General features: G+C 41.0%; 1 protein-coding gene and 1 long non-coding RNA gene across 2 annotated transcripts; both read right to left on the minus strand.

Annotated features, from left to right (window-relative positions):
- Positions 1-2136: 2136 nt before the first annotated feature.
- Positions 2137-15303, minus strand: LOC132643670 (uncharacterized). The gene is made up of 2 exons (XR_009583702.1): positions 14410-15303; positions 2137-2854 (listed from the first exon to the last, which is right to left on the minus strand). It is a non-coding gene; the product is annotated as an uncharacterized LOC132643670 (long non-coding RNA).
- Positions 15304-24040: 8737 nt separating this feature from the next.
- On the minus strand, positions 24041-24751 carry LOC132643965 (uncharacterized). The gene has a single exon (XM_060360499.1). It carries the CDS (start codon positions 24749-24751, stop codon positions 24041-24043), a length of 711 nt encoding a protein of 236 aa, XP_060216482.1.
- Between the last annotated feature and the right edge of the window lie 663 nt (positions 24752-25414).

Raw genomic sequence — 25414 nt, forward strand, 5'->3', positions numbered from 1 at the left:
GTCTTATGCATGCACTACGATAAGCATACCATGATGAGCATATGATGATGATATTACACCGCGCCTATATGGCCAGGCAGTCACCGCTAAGGCGGGCAGCTATATTATACACCATGGCCAAATGGCATGGGCAGACACCACTAGTGGGCGGCATGAGATGATACCCCGGACGCAGGCTAACGTTATGATTATCACACCGATTCGATATGGACGGGCAGTTTATACATTATGCATATATGATATGATGATGAGTATGAGTAAGACAGCATGACTTATGTTCTTTATACTTGACAGTCTGATTCAGATGTTCTATATTGATATCTTCTTTACATCATTGTCTTATTTCATTGTTTATGCCTCTCATACTCAGTACAATGTTCGTACTGACGTCCGTTTTCTTTGTACGCTGTGTTCATGCCCACAGGTAGACAGGGAGGAGAGCTCGATCCAGATCCGTAGTAGCTGTCAGCGGGTCGAAAGCACTCCTTTGTCCGGAGGTGCTTATGATTATTCTTTTGTGTATATAGTCATGTATATATATATATATATATATTTTTTTTTTTTTATTATTATTATTTTTATTTTATTTTTTTGGGCATGACGGGGTCTTGTCCCGTCCACATGTTTAGCACCCCAGTAGAGGCTCGTAGATGCGCAGTGTGGGTTAGATGGTCTCACAAGATTGCTACTGTATACTCATTTATTATTTTGACAGCCTAAAGGCATATGTATATAAAGGTATTTATGTTTTCACATAAAAGGTGATTTTCCTACGATTAAAGTGTGAAATTGATAAAAGAGTTTTAAATGAGTACGATAAGCAGTAGATGAGCGGTGCTCGGTGGGTAGCTCCGGGTACCCGTCGCGGCCCCTAGCTGGGTTGTGACATTAGTAATATTAGAGAACCAAAAATATATGCTTAAACTAAAACATGCTCCTTTTTTAGTAAGTCTCTTTCGGTTACCTTACCTGTTATAACTAATTTATTTTATTTTATATATATATAATTCAAAACACTTACAGCTTCTCGAAAATTAATGACTCTACTTGAATTTCAAGTCCTGTTGAACCTTGCGTCACTTACCTTGTTTATATCTTCACTTTTATTTTTGCAAAAGTCACTATTAGACATCTATGAGTTTTTAGAAAAATCAAGAATATTAAAATCAATCATTTACAATAAATCATAAGCTTGCCTTTCTTGTCAATCTCCACTAATGTATAAATGTTGACTTCAGAATCTTTTAGGATTTTTATTGGCTTGTAACGTTGGGCTGAGAGATGGTAGGATATAGGAATATTTTTTAAAGTAACTTAACTTTTTCCCGACATGATTTACAAACTAGCCCCAGACCCCACATAGTGGGATTATACTGGGCTTGTTGTTGTTGTTGATTTACAAACTAGATGACTTTGTACAAAATTAAAAGTAGATCACTGCATTCAACTTACTGCAACTTTCACGGGCGTCATATTGCAACCCGTTTTTATTAATTCTCATTTGTGTTTTTTTTTATTTATTTATTTCCATATACAATATCCCCTTTATTTCAAAACTTGTGACTATCAAAGTGTGAAATTCTCATCCTTTCATGCTTGTTATCATGGCCAGGAAATGGATTTCGGCATGGAACCCTTCTTCGATCTTCTTCTCTTTTTTTTTCTTTTTTTTTTTGTATATTTGCGTGGTGAATACGAAGAAAAAAAAACGGATATTAGGCCCAAACTTTGGAAACTAAGGATACATTTTTTTTTCTTTTGGTAAGTTAACAAAAGGCTGAAACGATCAAAAAATGGCCTAATTCATTTTCCAAAATCAGCAATTTTTTTAGGATTTCGCCTTGACCAACAATAGAGGCAAGTTATAGCTATTGATTGCATTGATTTAAGTATGTTATGACTTTTTCTTCAAACAATCAGATTGTCATTACAGCAGGACACTTACATAAGCAAAAATACACATATAAAATTAGAAGCTTTCTTTGCTTTATGAACTTGAAGTGATCCAAGTGTGTTGCCAAAAGATGATCTGAAGTTATGTATATGCAAATTATTTACTTAAAACCTTTTATGTAATTTTTTTTTTTCCAGCAAAGATGTAAAAAGAAGACAGCATTTAGAAGTACCAAAACAACATGCAGTTAAACTTTCATTACAAGGTTTGTCATTTGACATTTTCACACTAAAACGAACAGGTACAAGCTGCCTTTTATGGCTATTTACAGCAAAAAGATGTTACATGCTGCCAATCAAGCGTTTCTTTCTTCTTTCAACTAGCACCAACATACTAACCATAAGGTTAAACAATGTACAAGCTTCCTCTTATGGCTATTTTCAAAAAAGATGTTAGCTGTTGTCAACCAAAAAATCTTCTTCTTCTTTCAACTAACATCAACACATCACCAACATTTTCAAAAACAACCAGCACCAAAAAGGACTACCAACATTTCCAACTACATAAAGTAGACCATAAGATTATCACATAGAAAAAGTAGAGTAGAGTTTTTACCATCCCCACACTTAAATTATTCATTTTCCTGAATGAATAATTCAAGTTTCAATGACTACATGTTCCAGTACCTTCACCAGTGAGAAAGTTAAATGCAGCATCAAAGTTTTCATTTCCCTGATTTTCGGGAGGAACGGAGGGTCCTTCGCCATAGAAATTAGCAGGATTTGCAGTATTCATTTCTGGAATTGTGACAACATCTGACCACATGGAGAGAGGCTACATGCTAAATGGTATGAAAATTTTATTTGACCCACCTTCTTTATGCATATTGAGTGTTGTTGGTGGTACAGAGGAAATTCCGGTGTTGGATACAAGCCTGCACTAATCTGCCACTACTCGGATCTGTAAAAGAATAATGCAGGAAAATTGATGGGTCAGAAAATTTTACAGCATTAGAAATGTTGCGCGTGAGATTTCCTGTCATTTGGATGGTGGGAGAAGTAGACGCAACCTGATTTTGCAACGTCTGGCAAATGTAAGATTGATTATTTTTTGTTACATTAATTTCAGTTAGAACATGAGACATATTATATTAGCCGCTAACATTGCTGCTTGTTCATTTTTATAAACCTCCCATTCTCTTTTCATCTCAGCTTGTCCGTGCAGTAGCTGTTGTAAATAAATAAAATTATCAGGTGAAACAACCATAGATGAGGTGTCCAATTCTAAATTTTCTGATTGCTGGAGCCTTTTGTGCTCTGTAGTTGGATTTTCCTTTTTCGAAAGAGGAGGTTGCAAGCTATTTAAATAGCTCTTACCAAGTGTGGCAGATTCGTTCATTATTCTAACCAACCTATCCATGTTCACACCAAACATACTCGCAAGGCGAGTGATTGTAGTCGGAAAGGGTAAAGCGTTGTCGAACAGGCAAGAAATCATTTCATCGCGAATTATTCGACCAACATTTATATCCATATTTTGCTTAATGGCATACAACAAAATGATCCTTGTCACATTAAAGTTTAACATTTTCGAATATGGAGTAAGACGAGAACTAATAAACTCTCCCATGTTCTTGATTTTTCCATCTAGTTATACTCGAAGGTTTACTTTCGTTCCAGAAATAAGCCAAACCCCTTTAGGACATAATGTCACAATATATCCTCTAACAAATATTTTATCCTCATCTTCCATTTTATATTTTAGTTCATCGTCATTAACATCCCTCCAATTATTGTATACGGTAAAAATCGGATATAAGTCAAACCGGTGAAACGAGGAACCGGAGGAAGTAATGAGAATGTGCCGGATACTATTCGCCCTTGACCGGAGTAGTGCCTGGGCCGGAGCCGAGTGAGGGCACCGGCTGATCTGCCTTCTGCATCGTTGAAACGGCCAAGCCCGGTGACTCGAGCATTCATGGCCGTTGGTCCGTGTAGCCATTTGTCCGAGTAGCCGTTGGTCCGTGTGGCCGTTGTAGGCGGGTCATGCGCCAGTAACGTCCAGTCATGGTCAACTACCCACCATGCGTGTGTCAGACGACGCCGTCAGTCTAATCCCACCAAATCTGTGCAGAGCTGTCCTTGTTATTATTATTTTATTAGTTCACATTGTATGAGACCCATGAGGGTCACACTATAAATAGAGCACATCCCCCTCCTTTGTAGGGGTTGGTTCCTTTTGCTTTCCAAGAACACTTATAATAGAAGAATTCATATATACAATCTCTCTCTCAATATTTGATTCGGCCAAGGCCGTTTGTTTCCATTATTATTGTGTTTCTTCCATCAAGTGTTTCACATTGTTCATAAACGTTTACACTCATAGCAAATTGTAATCAGTAGTCGTTTTATTAAAGAACTCTCATATACATATTTTCTCTATCTACCATACATCAAGACCTAAAGCACATATCCTATACCTACTTACAAATTTAATTGATTATCCGAATTCGGGGTAAACAGTTTGGCGCCCACCATGGGGCTAGGATAATAGTGGTATTTGGCCTTGATTTCTATTATATTCATCAAAATCAAAAACGTCCCTGCCCGTCTCTGCGAAAACGGACTAAATGGCTGACATCGAACAATCCGGTCATGTCAATAACACCGAGATTGTGGCGGAAATCGAAGGAAGCGAACTACGGGCATTGCCGAACCCCGCTGACCCGAACCCCGTCGATTCAAGGGAGGGACTCAACCGGCAAAATACCGTGGATCAAGAGAATGCCGCCCTACCGGCCACTGATCCTCTAAATACTCACAATTCCGTTACATTGTCCCGGGATCGGGGCCGGAGAGAACCGGACGCACCAAACGACGGTGTTAACTTACTTTTAATTTTCGAAATGTTGCACGAACAAAGAGCGGCAATCGCCGAGCAAGGAATGGCAATTGCCCAGCTGCAGAACGGAAAGGGTGAAGCAGGGCCGGAAAAGGCAAAGGGTACTGCTGAAACCGGAAGAAACGAGGCACGAATGGTCGAGAGTGACGGCTCCGGGGCCGGCTCCTCTACCGAGGTTCTAAAGATGCTCGAAACTTTGGCAAAACGGGTAGATTCAACCGAAAAGAGGGTCGAGACATACAATTCTCGGGTGGACCAGATATCGGGGGCTTCACCTTTGCTGAAGGGGCCGAATTCGAAAAGGTACATTCAAAGGCCTTTTCCACCGAGTGCGGCCCCGAAACTGATCCCGAAGAGGTTCAAAATGCCCGATATACAGAAGTATGACGGCACAACGGACCCGCACGGGCACGTGACCTCATATACCTGTGCCATAAAGGGTAATGATATGGAAGAAGATGAGATCGAGTCGGTGTTGCTGAAAACATTTGGGGAAACTCTGTCGAAGGGAGCGTTGGTATGACCACCTACCCAAGCATTCGATCACTTCTTTCGAAATGCTCGTCGATGCCTTCGTGAAGGCACATGTCGGTGCCATAAAGGTGCAGGCCCGTAAGGCCGATATCTTCCGAATAACCCAAAGGGACGATGAGCTACTGCGGGAGTTCGTCAACCGGTTCCAGAAGGAACGGATGGAACTCCCCCCGGTGCCAGAAGAATGGGCCGCACAAGCTTTCACAAAGGGGCTCAACATGCTAAGTTCGGCTGCTTCGGCCAAATTGAAAGAAACTTTGCTGGAATACGAGGCCGTGACATGGGCCGATGTCCACAATCGGTATGAGTCGAAGATTCGGGTGGAGGATGATCAGTTCGAGCTCTCTTCGGTAAAGTTAAAAGTGAATAGAAGTTTCGAGAAACCGAGGAAGGGTTATGAAATGAAGTCTGAATCATCAAAAGAAAGGTTTCGGCCATACTCCCACTCGGAGAGACCAAATTTCAGGTCGGAAAAGTCAAGGGAAAGCCCGAGCCACTTCTCAGGTCGAGGTAGCAAGCGGGTCGAGCGCCCGTCAAACAGCTGGGGGCTCTCGTTCAGGAGTGATGCCGGAAGTTCTGCCAGCAATAAGGGTCCACCGAAGATTTCGGAGTACAACTTCAACGTCAGTACTTCGGATCTTGTCTCGGCCATTGGCCGCGTCCCGGATGTGCGATAGCCGAAACCACTAAGGTCAGATCCGGGACAACGGGATCCGAACATGGTGTGTGAATATCACGGCACCCATGGTCACAAAACTGAGGATTGCCGCCAGTTGAGAGAGGAGGTAGCCCGGTTATTGAAAAACGGCCACCTCCGAGATCTATTGAGCGAGCGAGCCAAAAATCACTACAAGGAAAGGGAAGCTCATCGAAGGGTCGAACCGGTTGAACACCAGCATACAATCAACATGATAGTTGGGGGTATTGACGTCCCTCGGGGGCCGATAATGAAACGGACCAAGGTCTCTATTGTTCGTGAAAAACGCATCCGAGATCATTCAACCGGGGGCTCTATTTCCTTCGATGACGAAGACGCGGAAGGCATCATCCAACCGCACAATGATGCACTGGTAATTTCTATACTCATCTTTAAAACTAAGATTAAACGTATTTTGGTTGACCCAGGTAACTCGGCCAACATCATCCGATGGAGAGTGGTCGAACAACTAGGGCTGCTAGATCGGATCGTATCGGTGGCTCGGGTACTCAGTGGGTTCAATATGGCTAGCGAAACTACGAAGGGAGAGATCTCGTTGCCCGTGAACGCGGATGGAACCATTCAGCAAGCGGTGTTCTATGTGATCGAAGGCGACATGAAGTATAATGCATTATTGGGCAGACCTTGGATACATAGCATGAGGGCAGTTCCCTCAACACTGCATCAGTTGCTGAAATTCCCCACCCCGGAGGGGGTGAAGACCATCCAAGGTGAGCAGCCCGCAACAAAGGAAATGTTCGCAGTAGAGGGGGCGGCGCCCCGGCCCAAGGAGCCAGCTCAGGAAAAGGAGGGTGTAACCGGAGGGGAGGTCCCCCAATAGCAACCAAAGTATACCGGGCCAGATCCAGTGCATGAAGAAGATGACTTCGGGATACCCAGATCCTTTGTCATGCTGGATGACTCGGATGCGATCAAATCAACCGTAGAGGAGCTAGAGCAGATCATCCTGTTCGAGTTCTTACCGGATAGAAATATATGACAGGTATATCACCAGAAATAGCATCACACAAACTCAGCTTGGACAGGAAGTTTCCCCCGGTGAAGCAAAAAAGAAGGCCCATGGCGGAACCAAAACACGCCTTCGTGAAAGACGAGGTAACAAAGCTTTTAAAAATAGGTTCCATCCGGGAGGTGAAATACCCGGATTGGCTTGCTAACGTGGTGGTGGTGCCCAAAAAAGGTAACAACGAATGTGTGTCGATTATAAGGATTTAAACAAGGCCTACCCGAAGGATTCATTTCCATTGCCTCACATCGATAGAATGATCGATGCGACGGCCGGACATGAAATATTAAGTTTTCTCGATGCTTACTCCGGGTACAACCAAATCCGGATGCACCCGGAGGATCAAGAGAAAACATCCTTCATCGGCCGTTATGGGACTTACTGTTATAACGTCATGCCTTTCGGATTAAAAAATGTCGGTGCAACTTACCAACGCCTAGTTGATGGAATGTTCGAAGAACAAATAGGGAAAACAATGGAAGTTTATGTTGACGATATGGTTGTTAAGTCCCTGAAAACAGAGGACCATTTAAAGCATTTGCAGGAAACCTTCGATGTACTCCGCAGATACAACATAAAACTCAACCCGGAGAAATGTGCCTTCGGCGTAAGGTCTGGTAAATTTCTGGGGTTCATGGTGTCAAACTAGGGAATTGAAATCAACCCGGACAAGATCAAGGCCATCGAGGATATCGAAGTCGTGAACAACATAAAGGGGGTACAGAAGCTCACCGGGAGGATAGCGGCGCTGAGTCGCTTCATATCGAGGTCCTCGGACAAGAGTCATCGTTTCTTCTCTTTGCTCAGGAAGAAGAACGACTTCGTTTGGACACCGGAGTGCCAAGAAACCCTACGAGAGTTGAAGAGGTACTTGTCTAGCCCCCCGTTGCTGCACACACCAAAGGCCGATGAGCCACTTTTTCTCTACCTAGCTGTCTCCGAAATGGCGGTAAGTGGCGTTTTGGTCCGAGAAGAATCAGGTACGCAATTCCCTATCTATTATGTAAGTAGAACTTTGGGGGATGCAGAGATCCATTACCCCCATTTGGAAAAGTTGGCATTAGCACTGGTAAGCGCTTCCAGAAAGCTCAAACCTTATTTCCAATGCCACCCCATATGTGTAGTAACCACTTACCCTTTAAAAAAACATCATGCATAAACCTAAGTTGTCAGGTAGATTAACAAAATGGGCTGTAGAAATTAGCGGTTACGATATCGAGTATAAACCTCGAACGGCCATCAAATCAAAAATCTTGGCCGATTTTGTGGCAGACTTTACCCCGACTATGATCCCCGAGGTCGAAAAGAAACTTTTGCTGACCTCGGGAAAGACCACAGGCATTTGGTCTCTACACACAGACGTGGCCTCGAACCTTAGAGGTTCCGGACTAGGGATCGTCCTTAGGACCCCGGCCGGGGATGTCATTCGGCAATCCGTTAGAACTGCTAAATTGACTAACAATGAAGCCAAATATGAGGCTATGATTGTAAGTTTGGAATTGGCTCGAAGCATGGGAGCCGAAATAATCGAGGCAAAATGCGACTCGCTTTTGGTCGCAAACCAGGTGAACGGCGTGTTCGAGGTAAAGGACGAACGGATGCAGAGGTACCTCGAGAAAATCCAAGTGGTACTTCATCAATTTAAAGAATGGACCATGCAACACATACCGAGGTTGCAGAACAGCGAAGCCGATGCATTAGCAAATTTTGGATCGTCGGTCGAGGGGGAGGAAATCAACCACGGGGCAACGGTGCACTTATCAAACACGGCCATAGAAACCGGGCAAGCTGAAATATACACAATGGGCTTAACTTGGGATTGGCGCAATAAGTACATCGAATACCTGCGTGACGGAAAGCTCCCGAATGACCCGAAGGAATCACGGTCACTACGGACCAAGGCCGCCCGTTTTTGCTTAGTGGACGGCCAATTGTATCGACGCTCTTTCCTCGGTCCCCTGGCTAAGTGTTTGGGCCCCGGAGAAACGGAATACGTGATGAGAGAGGTACACGAAGGAACCTGTGACAACCACTCCGGTGCAGAAGCTCTGGTTCGAAAAATCATCAGGCCCAGTTATTACTGGAATCGGATGGACGAAGACGCTAAAAGTTTTGTCCGAAAATGCGACGTATGTCAGAAGCATGCTCCGATGATTCACCAGCCCGGGGAGTTGCTACATTCGGTGATCTCACCTTGGCCTTTCATGAAGTGGGAAATGGACATTGTGGGTCTGTTACCTCAGGCACCAGGTAAGGCCCGTTTCATTTTGTTTATGACTGACTATTTTTCTAAATTGGTTGAAGCACAGGCCTTCGAAAAGATAAGAGAGAAAAAAGTCATCGACTTCATATGGGATCACATCATCTGCCGTTTCGGCATCCCCTCCGAGATAACTTGTGATAATGGTCCTCAGTTCGTGGGTGGCAAGGTCAACAATTTCCTCGAGGGATTGAAGATCAAGAAAATCGTGTCAACCCCGTATCACCCATGCGCGAACGGACAGGCAGAATCCACGAACAAAACGATAATCCAAAATCTGAAGAAAAGGCTTGAAGCATCGAAGCACCATTGGAGGGAGATATTGTCGGAGGTGTTATAGGCTTACCGAACCACATCCAGATCGAGCACGGGGGAAACCCCGTTCTCATTGGTTTACGGAGCCGAAGCCCTTATCCCCGTGGAAGTCGGTGAACCGACCCTCCGTTCCAGGTATACCACCGAAGAGTCAAACGGGGAGGCCATGGCCGTGAAGCTCGAACTCGCAGATAAACTACGCGAAAGCGCGTCGGTCCGCATAGCGGCCCAAAAACAGAGGATGGAAAGATACTACAACCGAAGAGCCAACTTTCGGCATTTCCAAGTTGGGGATTTAGTGTTTCGAAAAGTTACCTTGCACACCAAGAACCCCAACGAAGGAAAGTTGGGTCCGAACTGGGAAGGCCCGTACAAGGTAACCGGTATAACTGGCAAAGGATCGTATCAATTGGAGTCCATGGGTGGGCAGCATCTGTGTAATAACTGGAACGTGGCCCATCTAAAGAGATACTACTGCTAAGGTATGGTCTCCCCGTATTCTCTTATTAACTTTTCTCTTTTGCAGGAAGTCAAGAGCGGGACAAAATTAGAATCTAGATCTGATAACATGTGTTGCACTCTTTTCCTCAGTACGGTTTTATCCCAAAATGGGTTTTCCGACAAGGTTTTTAATGAGGCAACGAGTACAACGTGTTACTTAACAAATATGAAGGGCAAGTACTCGGATACCCGGTGTCGCATCCTCCGATTGGCGACATAATAGCACTCACCCGACCTCGGAGATCGAATAAGTGCTAGGGGAGTACTATGCCACACCGAAGATGACCCCGATTAAAGCAGACGGAGAAGCTCAACATTTGCTACGGCAAAACTAAGGCCCGGCCACCGGCCATAGCCTCCGATGTAAGGACCAAACGATCATAATGAATAGTGTCCCATTTAGCATTTTGCTACGGCAAAACTAAGGACCGGCCACCGGCCATAGCCTCCGATGTAAGGACCAAACGATCATAACGAATCGTGTCCCATTTTACATTTGCTACGGCTAAGGAAGAAAGAGTTAAAATTCTCATATGTACAAACATTTTGCAAACACAAAGTTATCAAAAGTTGGGATAACAGCTTCCTGTTAAATATACTTGGCCCAGTTGATAACCACCGTATTTCGATACTGCCTCATTCGCATACCCTACGTCGGGTACCATGGTCGAAATTCGACAAAGGCAACGATATCACAATGATCCAAGCCAAAATTTGATAAGCCACCGGCCCCAAAATATCGGATAAGACCTACGGGCACGATAAATTAACGACTACGAGTCGACTTGTCCTAGAACGGACCAACAACTATGGCAAAAACAGTAAACAAACATTCAAACGAAGAAGCAAGAAAGATGCACTTTTCATTTATACAACGGATGTTTCTTACATCAAAAGAAAAATAAAATCCTACAAAGGCAAAAAACAAAAACAGAAAGCAAGGCACAAGCCCTATGCTATCCGGCATGACTAGAGGTAGATGAGTGCTCGGACTCGGTCCGCTCGGAGTCGTCTGACTCGGACCCGAGGGCACGATTGGCTTCCTCCTCCATCCTCTTGGCCTCGAGTATCAGGGCCGGAAGATCCGAGAGACCATGCTCGGCTTGCTCGAGGGTAATCCGCCGAGACTTCCACTTCTCATACTCGGCAACAATAGCAGTATGATCCTCGGCTGCCTCAACACTTCTCCAGGTTTCTTCCAAGGCGACCTCAGCCTTGGCCAGTTTTGCTTCCAGATCAGCCCGGTCCTCCTCAAGGACACTTATCCTACCAGTGGCTGCCTCCAACTCGGCCTTAAGGCCGTCGTTGGCGATAACCACCTCTTCGAGCTCGACCCTTAGGCCTTCACATATCCGAGACCGCTCCTCGGCTTTCTCCTCGAACACCCTCCTGCGCTCGTTGGACAAAGCTACCTCGGACTCGAGCTGCCGGTTCCTCTCGGTCAGGCCCGTTGCATCAGCCTTCACTGAGTCCAGCTCCCCCCGGAGTCGGGAAACCGTGGTCTCGAGCTCATCTAGCCTCGAGGAAAACTGGGCTTTATCCCGGCTAAGGCCCGATTTTTTCAGCCTCAAGGCTCCGGTTATAGTCGGTCATAGCGGCCAGTTCACTCTTCAGACGACGGTTTTCGTCCTTAGCCGCATCGAGCTCAGGACGAAGGTTGGCCAGCACGGCCGCCCGATCCAACTCTTCCTCCTTCTCCTAAAGAAGATGCCGATATTTCTCCGTTTCTCGGCCCTGGGCATCCAGTTGGCCTCGAAGATCATCTATCTCATGTTGGGCATGGATGAAAGCTTCATTAACCAGCACCACACTCTGCAGGTGAAACAAGTCAGAAGGCTTAGGCGAAGTAAGGATAAAATCCACAGATAAACTATACAAGGATGACAGAAGAGCTTACCCGGTTGCTTACATGCATACCCTCGTTAATGAGGCACTGCCAAGTGAGCCCGGTCATTTTGCGCCTGTCCGAGTCAGAAATAAGAGGTCGCAAATAGCTCGCTACGCCCACCGGACATGATAGAAAGCTGCAGTCCTTGGGGTCGGTGACTACGACCGATCTGGTTCTCCTTGGCTCGACGCTCGGGGCCGGGAAGATATTTACCAAGTTGTCCCTGGCGCCTGATTCGGAGATCCGGTTGGCCGGCCTTGTGGCTCGAGGAATAAGGAGGTGACCAAAGCCCGCTGCTTCGCCGGTAGCCGGGGGGGTGCTCGAGAACATATCGTCAAAATCATCCACCCGCAGAGCCGGGGTAGATGAACTTGGAGCAGCCTCAATATTTTCGGCAAAGGTCGGGGGCTCCGCAGTCGCAGCAGGATCATGCTCGGGAGACGGACGAGCGCCTGTGGGGGCCTCGCTCTCCAGTACTGGGGCGGTCCTTTTGTCAGTTTCAGCAGCAGCCGCTTCCCCGGACCTTTTCCTTTGCAGGGGAGTGTCTTCCGAAGAAGTTTCACCTGAAATGTCGACAAAGTCAATCGACCGAAGAGGAGCCGGTGAAAGTATTCCTTCCGCACCTGAATGTGGAACGGGAACCAACAGACCTTCGCCGATAGAAGGAACGGGTGGAACGGAGACCGCCTCCTCCAGTATTGGAGCCACGGAGGGAACGGAGCCGACTCTCCGGACAATGATGTCGGGCTCCGTCTCTTCCCTTGAAGACCGAGCAACGCTTCTTGCTTTCTTCCTTTTTGGCGTCTACCCCTTTTCGGAGGGCCGTTTTCTTTTTGCGGCATCGGTAAGAACGCGGGAAGAACCCGCAATCGGCCCGGACTGTGTCGAGCTTCTCCTCGGTGATAGATGAGGGATACCGCCTCACGTCGAATCCCATGTCTGAAACGGAGGAAGGCTTTTCAACCTCAAGGTCTTTGTTGAAATTGAATTTAGCCGGTATGATATTCGAAGCCGTGGGCTCGAATTTAGCCGGAGACGCAGGCTCGGCCCCCGGGGACAATACCAGTAGAGCATCATGGGAAGTGGATTCAGACATCTTGGGAATAGGAAAGAAGGGAGGTTCAAGAGAGGGACTTAGAAAAATGAAGGAACCGGTGATGACTGAGAGAAAGGGAGACAGAATTGGTTCTTTTGCACGATTGTGTGAAGCAATGAACCAACTGCAGATCAAATGGGAAGTTGATTGTATGTAGTGTAGATGGAAGAGCGCAGAAAAAGGAGTGAAGTTGAAGAAGAACAAAAGCGTGAAAGTGAAAAAATGAGGAGGTAAAGAGCCTTATATAGGCGAAGAAGAGGAACGGTTACCGAGGACGGCCAATCAAGGGGCGCCACGTGTCCCGTCATTAATTCGAAGTGACTCGAAACGACGTGCAAAAGGCGGTTGGCAGAGGCGGGCCATCCGGGGCGGGACACGTGGCCGATAAAAGGGGAGGCATTACGCAGCCGTTCCCGCCAAAATAAGAATATAACGACGAGCTGACAAAATCACCGGTTTCAGAAATTATCCACTTCCCGTTATTCCGGTAGACCGGAGATCCGGGAAGTGTGGGGGCTATCTGTATACTGTAAAAACCGGATATAAGTCAAACCGGTGGAACGAGGAACCGGAGGAAGGAATGAGAATGTGTCGGATACTATTCGCCCTTGACCGGAGTAGTGCCTGGGCCGGAACCGAGTGAGGGCACCGACTGATCTGCCTTCTGCATCGTTGAAACGGCCAAGCCCGGTGACTCGAGCATTCATGATCGTTGGTCCGTGTAGCCATTTGTCCGAGTAGCCGTTGGTCCGTGTGGCCGTAGTAGGCGGGCCACGCGCCAGTAACGTCTAGTCATGGTCAACTACCCACCATGCGTGTGTCAGACGGCGCCGTCAATCTAATCCCACCAAATCTGTGCAGAGCTGTCCTTGTTATTATTATTTTATTAGTTCACATTGTATGAGACCCATGGGGGTCACACTATAAATAGAGCACATCCCCCTCCTTTGTAGGGGTTGGTTCCTTTTGCTTTCCAAGAGCACTTATAATAGAAGAATTCATATATACAATCTCTCTCTCAATATTTGATTCGGCCAAGGTCGTTTGTTTCCATTATTATTGTGTTTCTTCCATCAAGTGTTTCACATTGTTCATAAACGTTTACACTCATAGCAAATTGTAATCAGTAGCCGTTTTATTAAAGAACTCTCATATACATATTTTCTCTATCTACTATACATCAAGACCCAAAGCACATATCCTATACCTACTTACAAATTTAATTGATTATCCGAATTCGGGGTAAACAATTATAAACCTTATTTAGAGCAGTTCGGTTAAAAGGGATAACCTTACCTCGAACTCTTGAAGTTTCCTCCTGAGCATTCATATTTGCATAAAATTCTAAAACCACCTCTCGAACATAAGGCCCTGGACTTGGTACAAATGACTCATATCCCAAATAGTTGATTTTTTGCATCATCTCTAGTGCCAGATCTCCATCAGTGGGCAGAAAATACATTCCAAATTCTTCTACCACTGATTTGTAACCTTCTGAAGGCTCAGGCTCAAAATTTTGTCTTCGACCAAATTGTGATCCTGAATGTGTTCTTCTCACACAAGCCTTTCTTTTTCTTTTAATTTATGGACAGAAAGTAAAATTGACCAGAGGGAAAAGAGAGATTTGAACAAGAAGAGGACCCTACATTCATCTAAAGACTAAGGTGCTATTTGGCCATAAATATCAAAAATAAATTTACTTTTTTTGAAATTTTTAAAGTTGGAGTTGTGTTTGGCCATACTTTTTTAAATTGTAATTTTTGGTGAAATGTACTCGTAAAAAAGTGAAAAAAGAATAAATTTTTTAAATTTTTAATATTTCGGAATACAACTTCAAGTTATATTCGGAATATTTATAGTCAAACGCCCAAAAATACAAAAAAAAAATCAAAAAAAAGTGAATAATTTTTATGATCAAACAGCACCTAAGAAAGTAAAGAGAAAGAAGAAAAACAAAGAGTAGAAAGTAAAATCCGGTGTTTTACATTCTGGGTTTGTTAGAAGATGTGTCGGCGGTGGAAATTGATTGTTTGCACTGATAATGAAAGAGAACAAATGGGTCTGTTTGTTTTTCTTTGTAGCAAGATGTGGGAAAGTGAAAAAGAGTACTATGTATTTATTGTTGCTAGAGAAGGTTTACCTTTTGTTATCAGGGGAAAAACCATCTCGATTTCCGTAGAATTGTGATAAAAAAAAAGGTGTGACTAGTTTTTTATATAAATATATATATATACATAATTTTTTTTCAATTTTTCTAATATTTATTTATAAGAAATAATTTACAACACCTAAAGTAGAACAGTTTTGAAAAAAAATCATGTTATGGCAAAGGCTTTGTACTTGTAGTAGGCTTTATAAATGTCATGACAAGTTTTATTCAAAATGTTCTTCTTCTTTTTTTATATATATATTGCCAATATTAATTAGTCGTACTATATATTGTTTATAAAATATTGCATTAAACCAAAAACATAACATATAACTAAATTAATTTACCTCCCCCCCCCCCACCCCCAACCCCACACACATCTATCCATCTATATTATTTTAAAATCATGAATATAAATGTTGGTTGACCAAAATATCTTTCAAATATTGAACGACTTTTATACCCTTTAACTAAAATACTTTGTCTAAGGAAGCAATTCCATGTTGAATATAATTGTAAAATTCAGAATTCGTATTGCATACCTGCTAGGATTCATATTATTTAATTAAAGTTATTTTCTACTAGGACTCATACAATATTTACGCTCAGTTATAGTTAAGGAAAACTCCTAAGTATTATTTAACGATGATATTAATTCAAAGAAAAGAATAAAATAGCTAGCCACCAATGGCCCTCGTTTCTTTAAGTTAAATTAAAACCTCTGGTAATGGTCTTACTGTGAGAAAAGGACAAAAATGGTCCCTTAACTATGATAGCAGGTTCAAAATAGTCTCTTAACTATGCACTTAACGGTTTTAGTCCTTTAAGTTTATTACAAGTTAACAAAAACGGTCTCTTAACTATGAGAGTAGGTTCAAAATAGTCCCTTAACTATGCACTTAATGGTTTTGGTCCTTTAAGTTTGCCATAAGTTGACAGTTTTAGTCTCGACAAAATATTCATCGAACTCTATTTGTTAGATTTGACGAGAACTATGAAAAAAAGGAAAAATTAGTGAGAACTCTAGATCGGTCAAATAATTCGGGACAAAACTGATGGACGTTAGTCGGTTATAGGAAAAAACTGAGGAAAAACCTACAGACTTGATAATGTCAAAAAATAGAGTCTCGGAGCACAAAGACCGACGGATTCTGTCCATTAAAATCGAGGGAGTCCATTCGCTAAGTAAAATACACTAGATTCGTTTTTACTGAAAACTAGAGAAAACTAAATACTTCCAGTGTAGTGATTCTTTTTTTTAAATAGTTTCCGCGCATTTTTCCTCAAAAATAACCGATGGACTTCCGTTGGTTTTCGTAAAAAACAATAAAAATTAAAAAAAAAAAAATAGTGTCCCTCGATTTTATCCATCGGTTTCCGTCCATCGTTTTTTTCGCTTGTTTTGGTAGTGACAACTTTTTTAGTTTCTGCTATTTCTAATTTATTTCTAAAGTCTAGTGTATTTTATTTAGTCGATGGATTCCCTCAGTTTTAATCGATAGAGTCTGTCGGTCTTTGTGTTTCGAGACACCATTTTCTGACATTATCAAGTCTGTAGGTTTTTTCCTATAACCGACTGACGTCCGTCAATTTTGTCCCAAGGTATTTGACCATTTCTTTAATAATGTGTACCTCTAGATGTGAGTTCTCGCTAATTTTTTCCTTTTTTTTTACAGTTCTAGTCAAATCTAACGAACAGAGTTCGATGAATAGTTTGTCGGAGACTAAAACTGTTAACTTTTGGTGAACTTAAGGAACAAAACCGTTAAGTGCATACTTAAGGGACTATTTTTAACCAACCCTCATAGTTAAGGGACCATTTTGTCAACTTATGGCAAACTTAAAGGACCAAAACCGTTAAGTGCATAGTTAAGGGACTATTTTGAACTTACTCTCATAGTTAAGGGACCATTTTTGTTATCTTGTAACAAACTTAAAGGACTAAAACCGTTAAGTGCATAGTTAAGGGACTATTTTGAACCTACTATCATAGTTAAGGGACCATTTTTGTCCTTTTCTCGTCTTACTGTCAACAACATTAATTATCTTTTGTAGATGAAGGTTAGATCTGATTTGGTTTATATTTAATTTTTGTCCTAATTGTTTTTGGTACTATAAATCTTCATACAATACTAATAATTAATAAGTACACAAATTCAATTCTAAAAATAAAAAAGAGAAGTGTTTATTATTAGAGGATTTAATTAAATTTACCAATTTTTTAAATTAAAATGTTTAGTTTTTTATTTGACATTGGTGAGATTTGAAAAAAAAAAATAGACTGGGAGAGATAAAGGAGAAAAAGCAACGGTGAAGAAGATAAGGGCCATCATTCTAATGGTTGATTTCCATATTGAAATTAATAAATGATATCTTTGTAAATAAAAAAATATTGACAAGTAATTTTATTTTAAAAAAAACTAATTTCTATTTTAGGGAATTGATCATTGTACTTTGTACATAGTTGAGGATAACAATTATTTTTACAATGTAGAAGCAGTAGACAATTTATATTTTATGTATGCATTTCGTAGCATTTAAAGCAGGATATATTCGTGCGTAGCACGAACATAGAAAATAGTATTATTTTAAAAGCATGAATATAAATGTTGGTTGACCAAAATATCCTTCAAATATTGAACGACTTTTATACCTTTAATAAACTGTAATCCTATTTTTTTCAACATATACTTCTTATGCCTAAAAACCTAAATATATATATATATATATATATATATTGATTATTAGGAAGAAGAGTTGATGAAGGATAACGTGTATTGGAGTTGGATAAGGAATTTAATATGACCAAATTCCTTTATAGTATACCGTTACAAGTGAATAAAGAACTTAATAATTAATTGGTCAAGACCACTTAATATTAACAAACAGAAAATTGAGATTTAATTCAGGTAATAAATTATATCAAAAGTAAAATATTATAGCTAACTAATAAAATTTTATGCTAAATGAGAAGCGAATGCGTTAAAGGACAAAGTATAAGAATTGAAGTAAGATTTGCTTTTTAGTTTATTTGGCCTAAATTGGATGACTTTTATGTAACAAAAGTTTGAACAGTAATTTTGTGTTATAAACATTAAGTTGGATGACTTTTATGTAATAAATAACAGAAAAATGACTTCTGTGGATAAACTCAAAATTGAATGACCATTGGTTAGGATATTTTTGTGTAATTAATACGGATATACTTAAATAAAATAGGATGATGAGAAAAAACAATAATACCTAACGTAAATTTGATTGATTATCTTTTGCAGGTTGGTAAGTATAAATTTCCTATGTTGAAGGAAAACGAAATAGTTGAAACGGTTTCTTCGTATAAACATTCCATCGTAAAAAATTACTATAAAGTCAGAAAATTTTACGGCGAGGGGAGGACTTGATTTTTTAAGAAATTTATTATATTTTACTTTATCAACTTAAATTTATTTAAAATAAATAATAAATATTCTTAAAACTGAAAGATATTCTTATAATTAATTTTGTTTATCAACTACTTTCAACATTTTTACATTTGTAAATGACAATGAATAAACTTAATCCTTAATATTAGATTATCTTAGTCGTAACATGATTCCCTATATGAGAAAAAGAAGAAAAACATATATGCCGAGAACAAAATTTTCAAAGATGTTAAGTGAATATAATCGTATACTATAGTAACATATGTAATTATGAACAATATTGTCTAATAATTCTTGTGATGATTGGGGTAGATAGGAAATAACGTGATGTAACGACCAGTTTGGTCGTTATAGTCTTTTCAGCATTTTTACCTTTTCGAGCATTGACTAGAGCATTTTGACCCGAAGTTGACTTCTGGGTAAACGGACCCTTTTAGAAAATCTATCGATTCCGAGAGGTCCGGATGGTTGCTTATGACTTGTGTGGATATTGGGTTCAGTTCCCAATGCACCTGGAAGCATTTTGGGACTTGGGTTGGAAGTTAGAACTAAATGCACCTGGAAGCATTTTGGGACTTAGGTTGGAAGTTAGAACTAAGGCGCCGGGGGTTGACTCGGTCAACAAGGCCTCCGTTAGAAATTTCGAGGCCACGAGCATTCGTAGCGTATTTTTGTATGGGTCTGTATATATGGTTTGTGAGCAGATGGCCTCGGGAATGACTCGGGATTTCGATTGAAGACTTAGAAAAATCGAGGGATTCCGGTACCTGGTGCCCGCAATGGCGGCACCACTGTTACGGTGTGTTGGCCGCTGGGGAGGCCATGTGTATTGCTGGCCAGGCCGCTGTGGCAGTCTTGAGGGTGCTATAGCGGCCCCGCTACCGTCATGGCGGTGACGGGCCAGGTACTTCATTAAATGTGATTTAAATAAGCTCTTAGACCCTCATTATTACCCATTTCGAAATTAGAGCTTTGGGGAACAGTTCTTGGACATATTTTGGAGACATTTTTGGAGGTAAATCTTGCCTAATCCTCCACTCTTCCTTAATCACAATCATCTTAGATTTCCCCCTTCCCATTAACAATCCCTTAGTGATAGAAGTTGAAGGAGGGTTTTGATGAACTTTTCCTTAAGCTCATGTATGAGGAAATTGATGATGTTTATGTTAGATTTTGACTAATCTAAGCTTATAAATCATATATCTTCCACTTTTAGCGTTGAATTTCGGAATCAAAGACTTAGGGTTTATACCTAATTTAGGGGTTTCGCTTGAAATCAGAAATTAGGCTAATCTTTGAGTTAAATCAGCAATTAGTGGTTGGATTATGGTCACCCAGTACTTAATTTGGCATTTTGCTTCCGAATTTCCCGTTTTGCCCTTGTGGGCCCATTTCCCCAATTTCTAGGGCTAGAATTAACCTAATTTGAATAGTAGCAATATTAGTATCATTCTTCATGATTTCTAATCTAGAATTCGATTATGCTTAAACTACATTGGTTTTGAGGTTCAGCGGAAAGGCAAGGTAAAAGAGTGAGTTGTTGGTGCTGCGGTTCGGCCATCCAGGTAGGTTATGGCTTACCCTTGGTGAGACTTCGTATAGCGAAGCACATATTTAAATTATATTGTCGGAAACAGCATGTCAACCTTCGGGTATGAAATCGGGTTGGATATTGCCTTAGGTTGGGCCCTGTTGTGTGTTTGGGGCTAGCCACCCCGTTATGTGTGATTTGATTGTTCTATTGTGCCGGCTTAATGCCATGAGTCGTTGGTAGATATTGGATTCTGTTTTATCATCTTGATTATTATATTATTGGCATACCCACTGTTGGTATTTGTACTTGGATATATTGTTGGCGTTCCCACTGTTGGTACTTCTGATTTGGATATATTATTGGCATACTCATTGTTGGTACTTGTGATATTGAACCTGATTATTGATGTGATTCATGCATTGCACGCACCCTCATTTTCATGATACACTGTGGAGATATTGATGATATTTGATGAGCTGGGCTTAGTTTTACTTGAGTGACGTGAGATGGTCGATGTCCGATGCTCATCCCGGAATCGTTGATTGAGTGAAATTGATACTTGATGAAACCCTTTTACTTGAGTGACGTGAGATGGCCGATGTTCGATGATCAACTCCGGAATTGTTGTTGCATGGCCGATATCCGATGTTAGTTTCGGAATCGTTGTTAGTGTACGAACTCCGCGGGTCCCCCAGGGTGGTGCCGGTGAGAACCCCCTCGTGGGCAAAGATTCGAGGTCCCGTCTGTCTGTTGGGAAAAGATTCGGGACGGGTGGCACTTAGACTTCGCGAGTCACGCAGGGTTGTGCTACTGAGACATCGATATTTCCGTCCGGAGTACATGTGTACACCTCATTTGCATGCCATTGCATTGCATTCATCCCATCATTGCATTGCATTGCATTGCATTATAACTTGATTTAGATGTTTGGTGTTGTATTGTGATGTGGATTGGATTGGATATATACAGATTTGGCATATTTGGGGATTAGATGCTTTACATAGGTGATGACGGATATTTGGAATTAATTGTATTGTCATATCCGTGTTGGTTTATTTGCTTATCTGCTTTATTATCTTAATTGTGTTAGCTATGCTTAGTCAGCCGATGATGTCTACCAGTACTGTTGTTTGTACTGACCTGCACTTGCTTCATTCTTTTATGAATGCAGAGTATCAGGTCGGATCCACTTCCGTGACGCGTGGCTGATCGTTGCTTCAGCTTTCTCTTCAGTCTCCAGGGTGAGCATGGCCGTCCGCTGCCTTGAAGACTATCTATCTTTATGTCCTATTCTATTCGGAGACATAGACACTCTATGTATTCTTATTCCGGATTGTAGTATTTCCCTTTAGATGCTCTTGTATTATTTCCATTTCGTTGCTTAATTTCATAAATTTATGTATTTATTCATTGTTGGGTTGATGGTTCGCTTACCGAGGTGGAAAGGTAAGTGCCCGCACGACTTAGGCAAAATAGGTCGTGACAAAGTTGGTATCAGAGCCCTAGGTTAACCGGTCTTTAATACAAGAGCGTGTCTAGTAGAGTATCGTGGATCAGTACAATGAACTCCGTACTTATCTGTGGGAGGCTATAGGACATTTAGGAAATCTCACTTTCTTTTCATTCTTCGTCCTAATTTATTCAATTTGGTATCTAGAAATATCAAATTGGTATTTGACTCTCTTCTCTTCTCTCACAGATGGTGAGGACTCGAGTTACGACCGCTCGAGGTCAGGTGCCAGAGCCCGCAGCTACGGCTGGCACCCGAGGGAAAGGACCCATAAAGTCAATTCCCCAAACGTCAAATATTTCACATACAAGAATAGAGTTAAAGGGCATCTCATCCCTTTATGAAATGTTACCGCTTCTCTAGCACTTGTTGCAAGCGGCGACATAATTTCTTGCATCCTTTAAAAAAGAAGGCTAGAATAAACCAACTTCAAGTACTTCAGCGGCTGTCTTTCTTCCTCTATAATGTCCTCCCACAGCTTCATCAAGGCAATGATTTAAGACTTTGTTTATTTCTGTCTCTGGTACACATCTTTTGATTATTTCATTTGTACAACATTTAAACAAGTAAGGATCTTCCCAGTAATAATGCTTCACTTTGTTTAAGCCTTTCTTTTTGTTCGTAAGAAAAATCTTTTGGGATACATCCGCCAGCCAAATAATTGGCAATGTCAGCAAACCAAGGTGGTTGATTTACAACTGTTGTGATTGCATAGATATGCTCATAGGTAAATTCCTCCTTAATATCTGATGTCTCGGTAGGAGGGTCCTCCAAACGTGACAAATGATTAGCAACCTGATTTTCTGATCCTTTTTCTATATTTTATTTCAAGATCAAATTCTTGCAAAAGGAGTATCCATCTTAACAATCTAGGTCTTGCATCTTTCCTTGTTAAGAGGTACTTTAAAGTTGCATGATCAGTGAATACTGTAACTTTTATTCCTATCAAATAGGAATGGAATTTGTCAAATGCAAATACTACTGTCAGTAGTTCCTTCTCCATTGTAGTGTAATTCTTTTGAGCTTCATTGAGTGTTCTACTGGCGTAGTAGATAGGCCTGAAGATCCTATCTTTCTTTTTTCCCAATACGGCTCCAACTGCCGTGTCATTCGCATCACACATTATTTCAAATGGTTGGCTCCAATCAGGAGAAACAACAATTGGGGCGTTGGTCAACTATTCTTTGAGGATCTCGAATGCTTTCCTGCAATCATCTGAAAATTCAAACTTCGCATCTTTCATCAATAGGTTAGTCAGCGGTTTTGAATTTTTTGAAAAATCTTTTATAAACCTTCTGTAAAATTGCATGCCCTAAGAAACTTCTAATGCCTTTTACAATGGTAGAAGCGGGTAATCCTGCTATAAGATTAGTTTTAGCCTTATCCACTTCTATCCCTTCAGCGGTAATTTTATGTCCTAAAACAATTCCCTTTGTTACCATAAAATGACATTTTTCTCAGTTAAGAACTAGATTTGTCTCTTCGCATCTTTTAAGCACCAAAGTCAAATGATATAAACAATCTTCAAATGTCTTACCAAAAAGTTTTCAGTCATGTCTGAAAAAAATTGCCGACATGCAACGCTGAAATTCAGCAAGAGTGTTGCATAGTCCAAATGGCATTCTTCGGTAATCATATGTACCTTAGGGGCATGTGAATGTAGTCTTATCTTGATCTTCTTGAGCAATTGATATTTGATTATATCCAGAATATCCGTCAAGAAAGTAGTAAAAATCATGACCTGCCACTCTCTTAAGCCTTTGATTGATAAAAGGCAAGGGAAAATGATCTTTTCTTGTGGCTTCATTAAGTCATCTGTATTAATCAATACAGACTCTCCATCCTGTAACTGTTCTTGTAGGTATGAGTTCATTATTCTCATTTCTTATCATTGTCATACCTCCTTTCTTCAGTCCTACCTGCATAGAACTTACTTAAGGACTGTCAGATATCGGGTAAATGATACCTGCTACAAGAAGTTTCACTACTTCTTTCTTGGTGACTTCTTGCACTGTTGGGTTCAGTCTCCTCTGGGGTTGGACTATTGGCTTGAAATTATCCTCCATGAGAATCCTATGCATGCAAATAACTAGACTGATTCCTTTGATGTCAGCAATAGTCCACCCTAAGTCTCTTTTGTGTTCTTTCAACATTCTTTCAACACTCCAATCAATTTGCTTTCTTGTTTTGTAGTCAAAGAAGAAGAAATAATCACTGGAAATTCGGATTCTAGAAAAACATATTTCAAATGAGAAGGAAGAGTTTTAAGTTCAACTTTTGTTTGAACTTCTCCTGGTGAGACTTCCTCCTTTTTATGAATCTTTCTCCAGTGTTTCAGCTTCTTCTTTTATTATTGGGTCATCATCACTTGTGGTACCTGAATTGCCCACACATCTTTCTAATGAATCAGTTATTAACTGATCATCTTTGTATTCATCTGCAAGCTCATTTAGCAAGTCAATAGTAAAACAAGAAGATGATGACTCATCCTCAGGAAATTTCATTATTTTCTGCATGCCAAATATCACTCTTTCATCAACAACTAGTAGTATCAATTGTCCTTGATGGACATCAATAATTGTTCTTCCTGTTGCGAGAAATGGTCTACCCAAAATCAATGGTACCTCACTATTTTCCTCCATTTCAAGTACTATAAAATCTACCGGAAATACAAATTTGTCAACTCTAACAAGGACATTTTCAATAATTCCTTTCGGTTTTTTAGTACTCTGATTAGCCAATTGAAGAGACATACTAATGTCCTTTATTTCACCAAGTTTTAATTTTCTAAAAATTGAAAAAGGAATTGGATTTATTGAAGCACCTGAATCACATAATGTTTTTTCAAAACGAACACCTCCCAAAGTGCAAGGAATGATGAAACTACCTAGATCCCCAAGTTTCCGTGGAAGCTTATTTTGAAGTATATCATTCCAATTTTCTGTAAGCTTAACGACAGAGACTTCTTCTAATTTTTGTTTACTTGACAAAATATCTTTAAGAAATTTAGCATGTGAAGGCATTTGTGTCAAAGCGTCTCTGGAAGGTATGTTGATGTAAAGTTGTTTTAAAATCTCCAAAAAATTTAAAAATCGTCTATCCAGTTTTTCTCTATTCATCTTTTAGGGAAAAGGTAGAGGAACAGAGTGAGGATTTTTGATCAATTCTTCTTCTTGCACCCTTATTTCGTTACCATTTTTTCTTTTTGAAAACTCATAGTTGTTTTCATTTTCACCTTCGTCTGCATGCACTACTTTATGTGGTTTACCTTGTCTATTAGCATATGGATCATCAAGGTCTTTACTTGACCGCAATGAAATGTCTTTGAGGTACTCCCTTTGATTTTTCTCAGTGTTGCTAAGCAGAGCACCTTGGATTTTTCCAGACATAAGGGTTGCTAATTGACTTACCTGAATTTCCAAATTTTTAATGGCTGAATGTTGACTTTCCATTTTCTCGTCAGCTGCCTTGATGTATTTGTATATCATGTCTTCTAGGACTGGCTGATGATTCCTTTGAGGTTGTTGTTGATATTTTTGAAAATTTTGTTGCACTTTGTTTTGATTCTAGAAACCAGGTGGTCCCTGTATCTGTTGCGTCTGAAACTGATGGGATTTTTCAGCGCCATTGGGTTGCCACACTGGAATCGTGGATGTTTTTGAGCCATAGGACTCCCGTAGGGATAA

The sequence above is a fragment of the Lycium barbarum genome, chromosome 6 (genome assembly GCF_019175385.1).
Source record: "Lycium barbarum isolate Lr01 chromosome 6, ASM1917538v2, whole genome shotgun sequence".
Classification (NCBI taxonomy): Eukaryota; Viridiplantae; Streptophyta; class Magnoliopsida; order Solanales; family Solanaceae; genus Lycium; species Lycium barbarum.

What these genes read in the sequence shown, in the direction of transcription:
- LOC132643965 (XM_060360499.1), bottom strand. Translation starts at nt 24,751, where the DNA reads ATGCCTTCACATGCTAAATTTCTTAAAGATATTTTGTCAAGTAAACAA.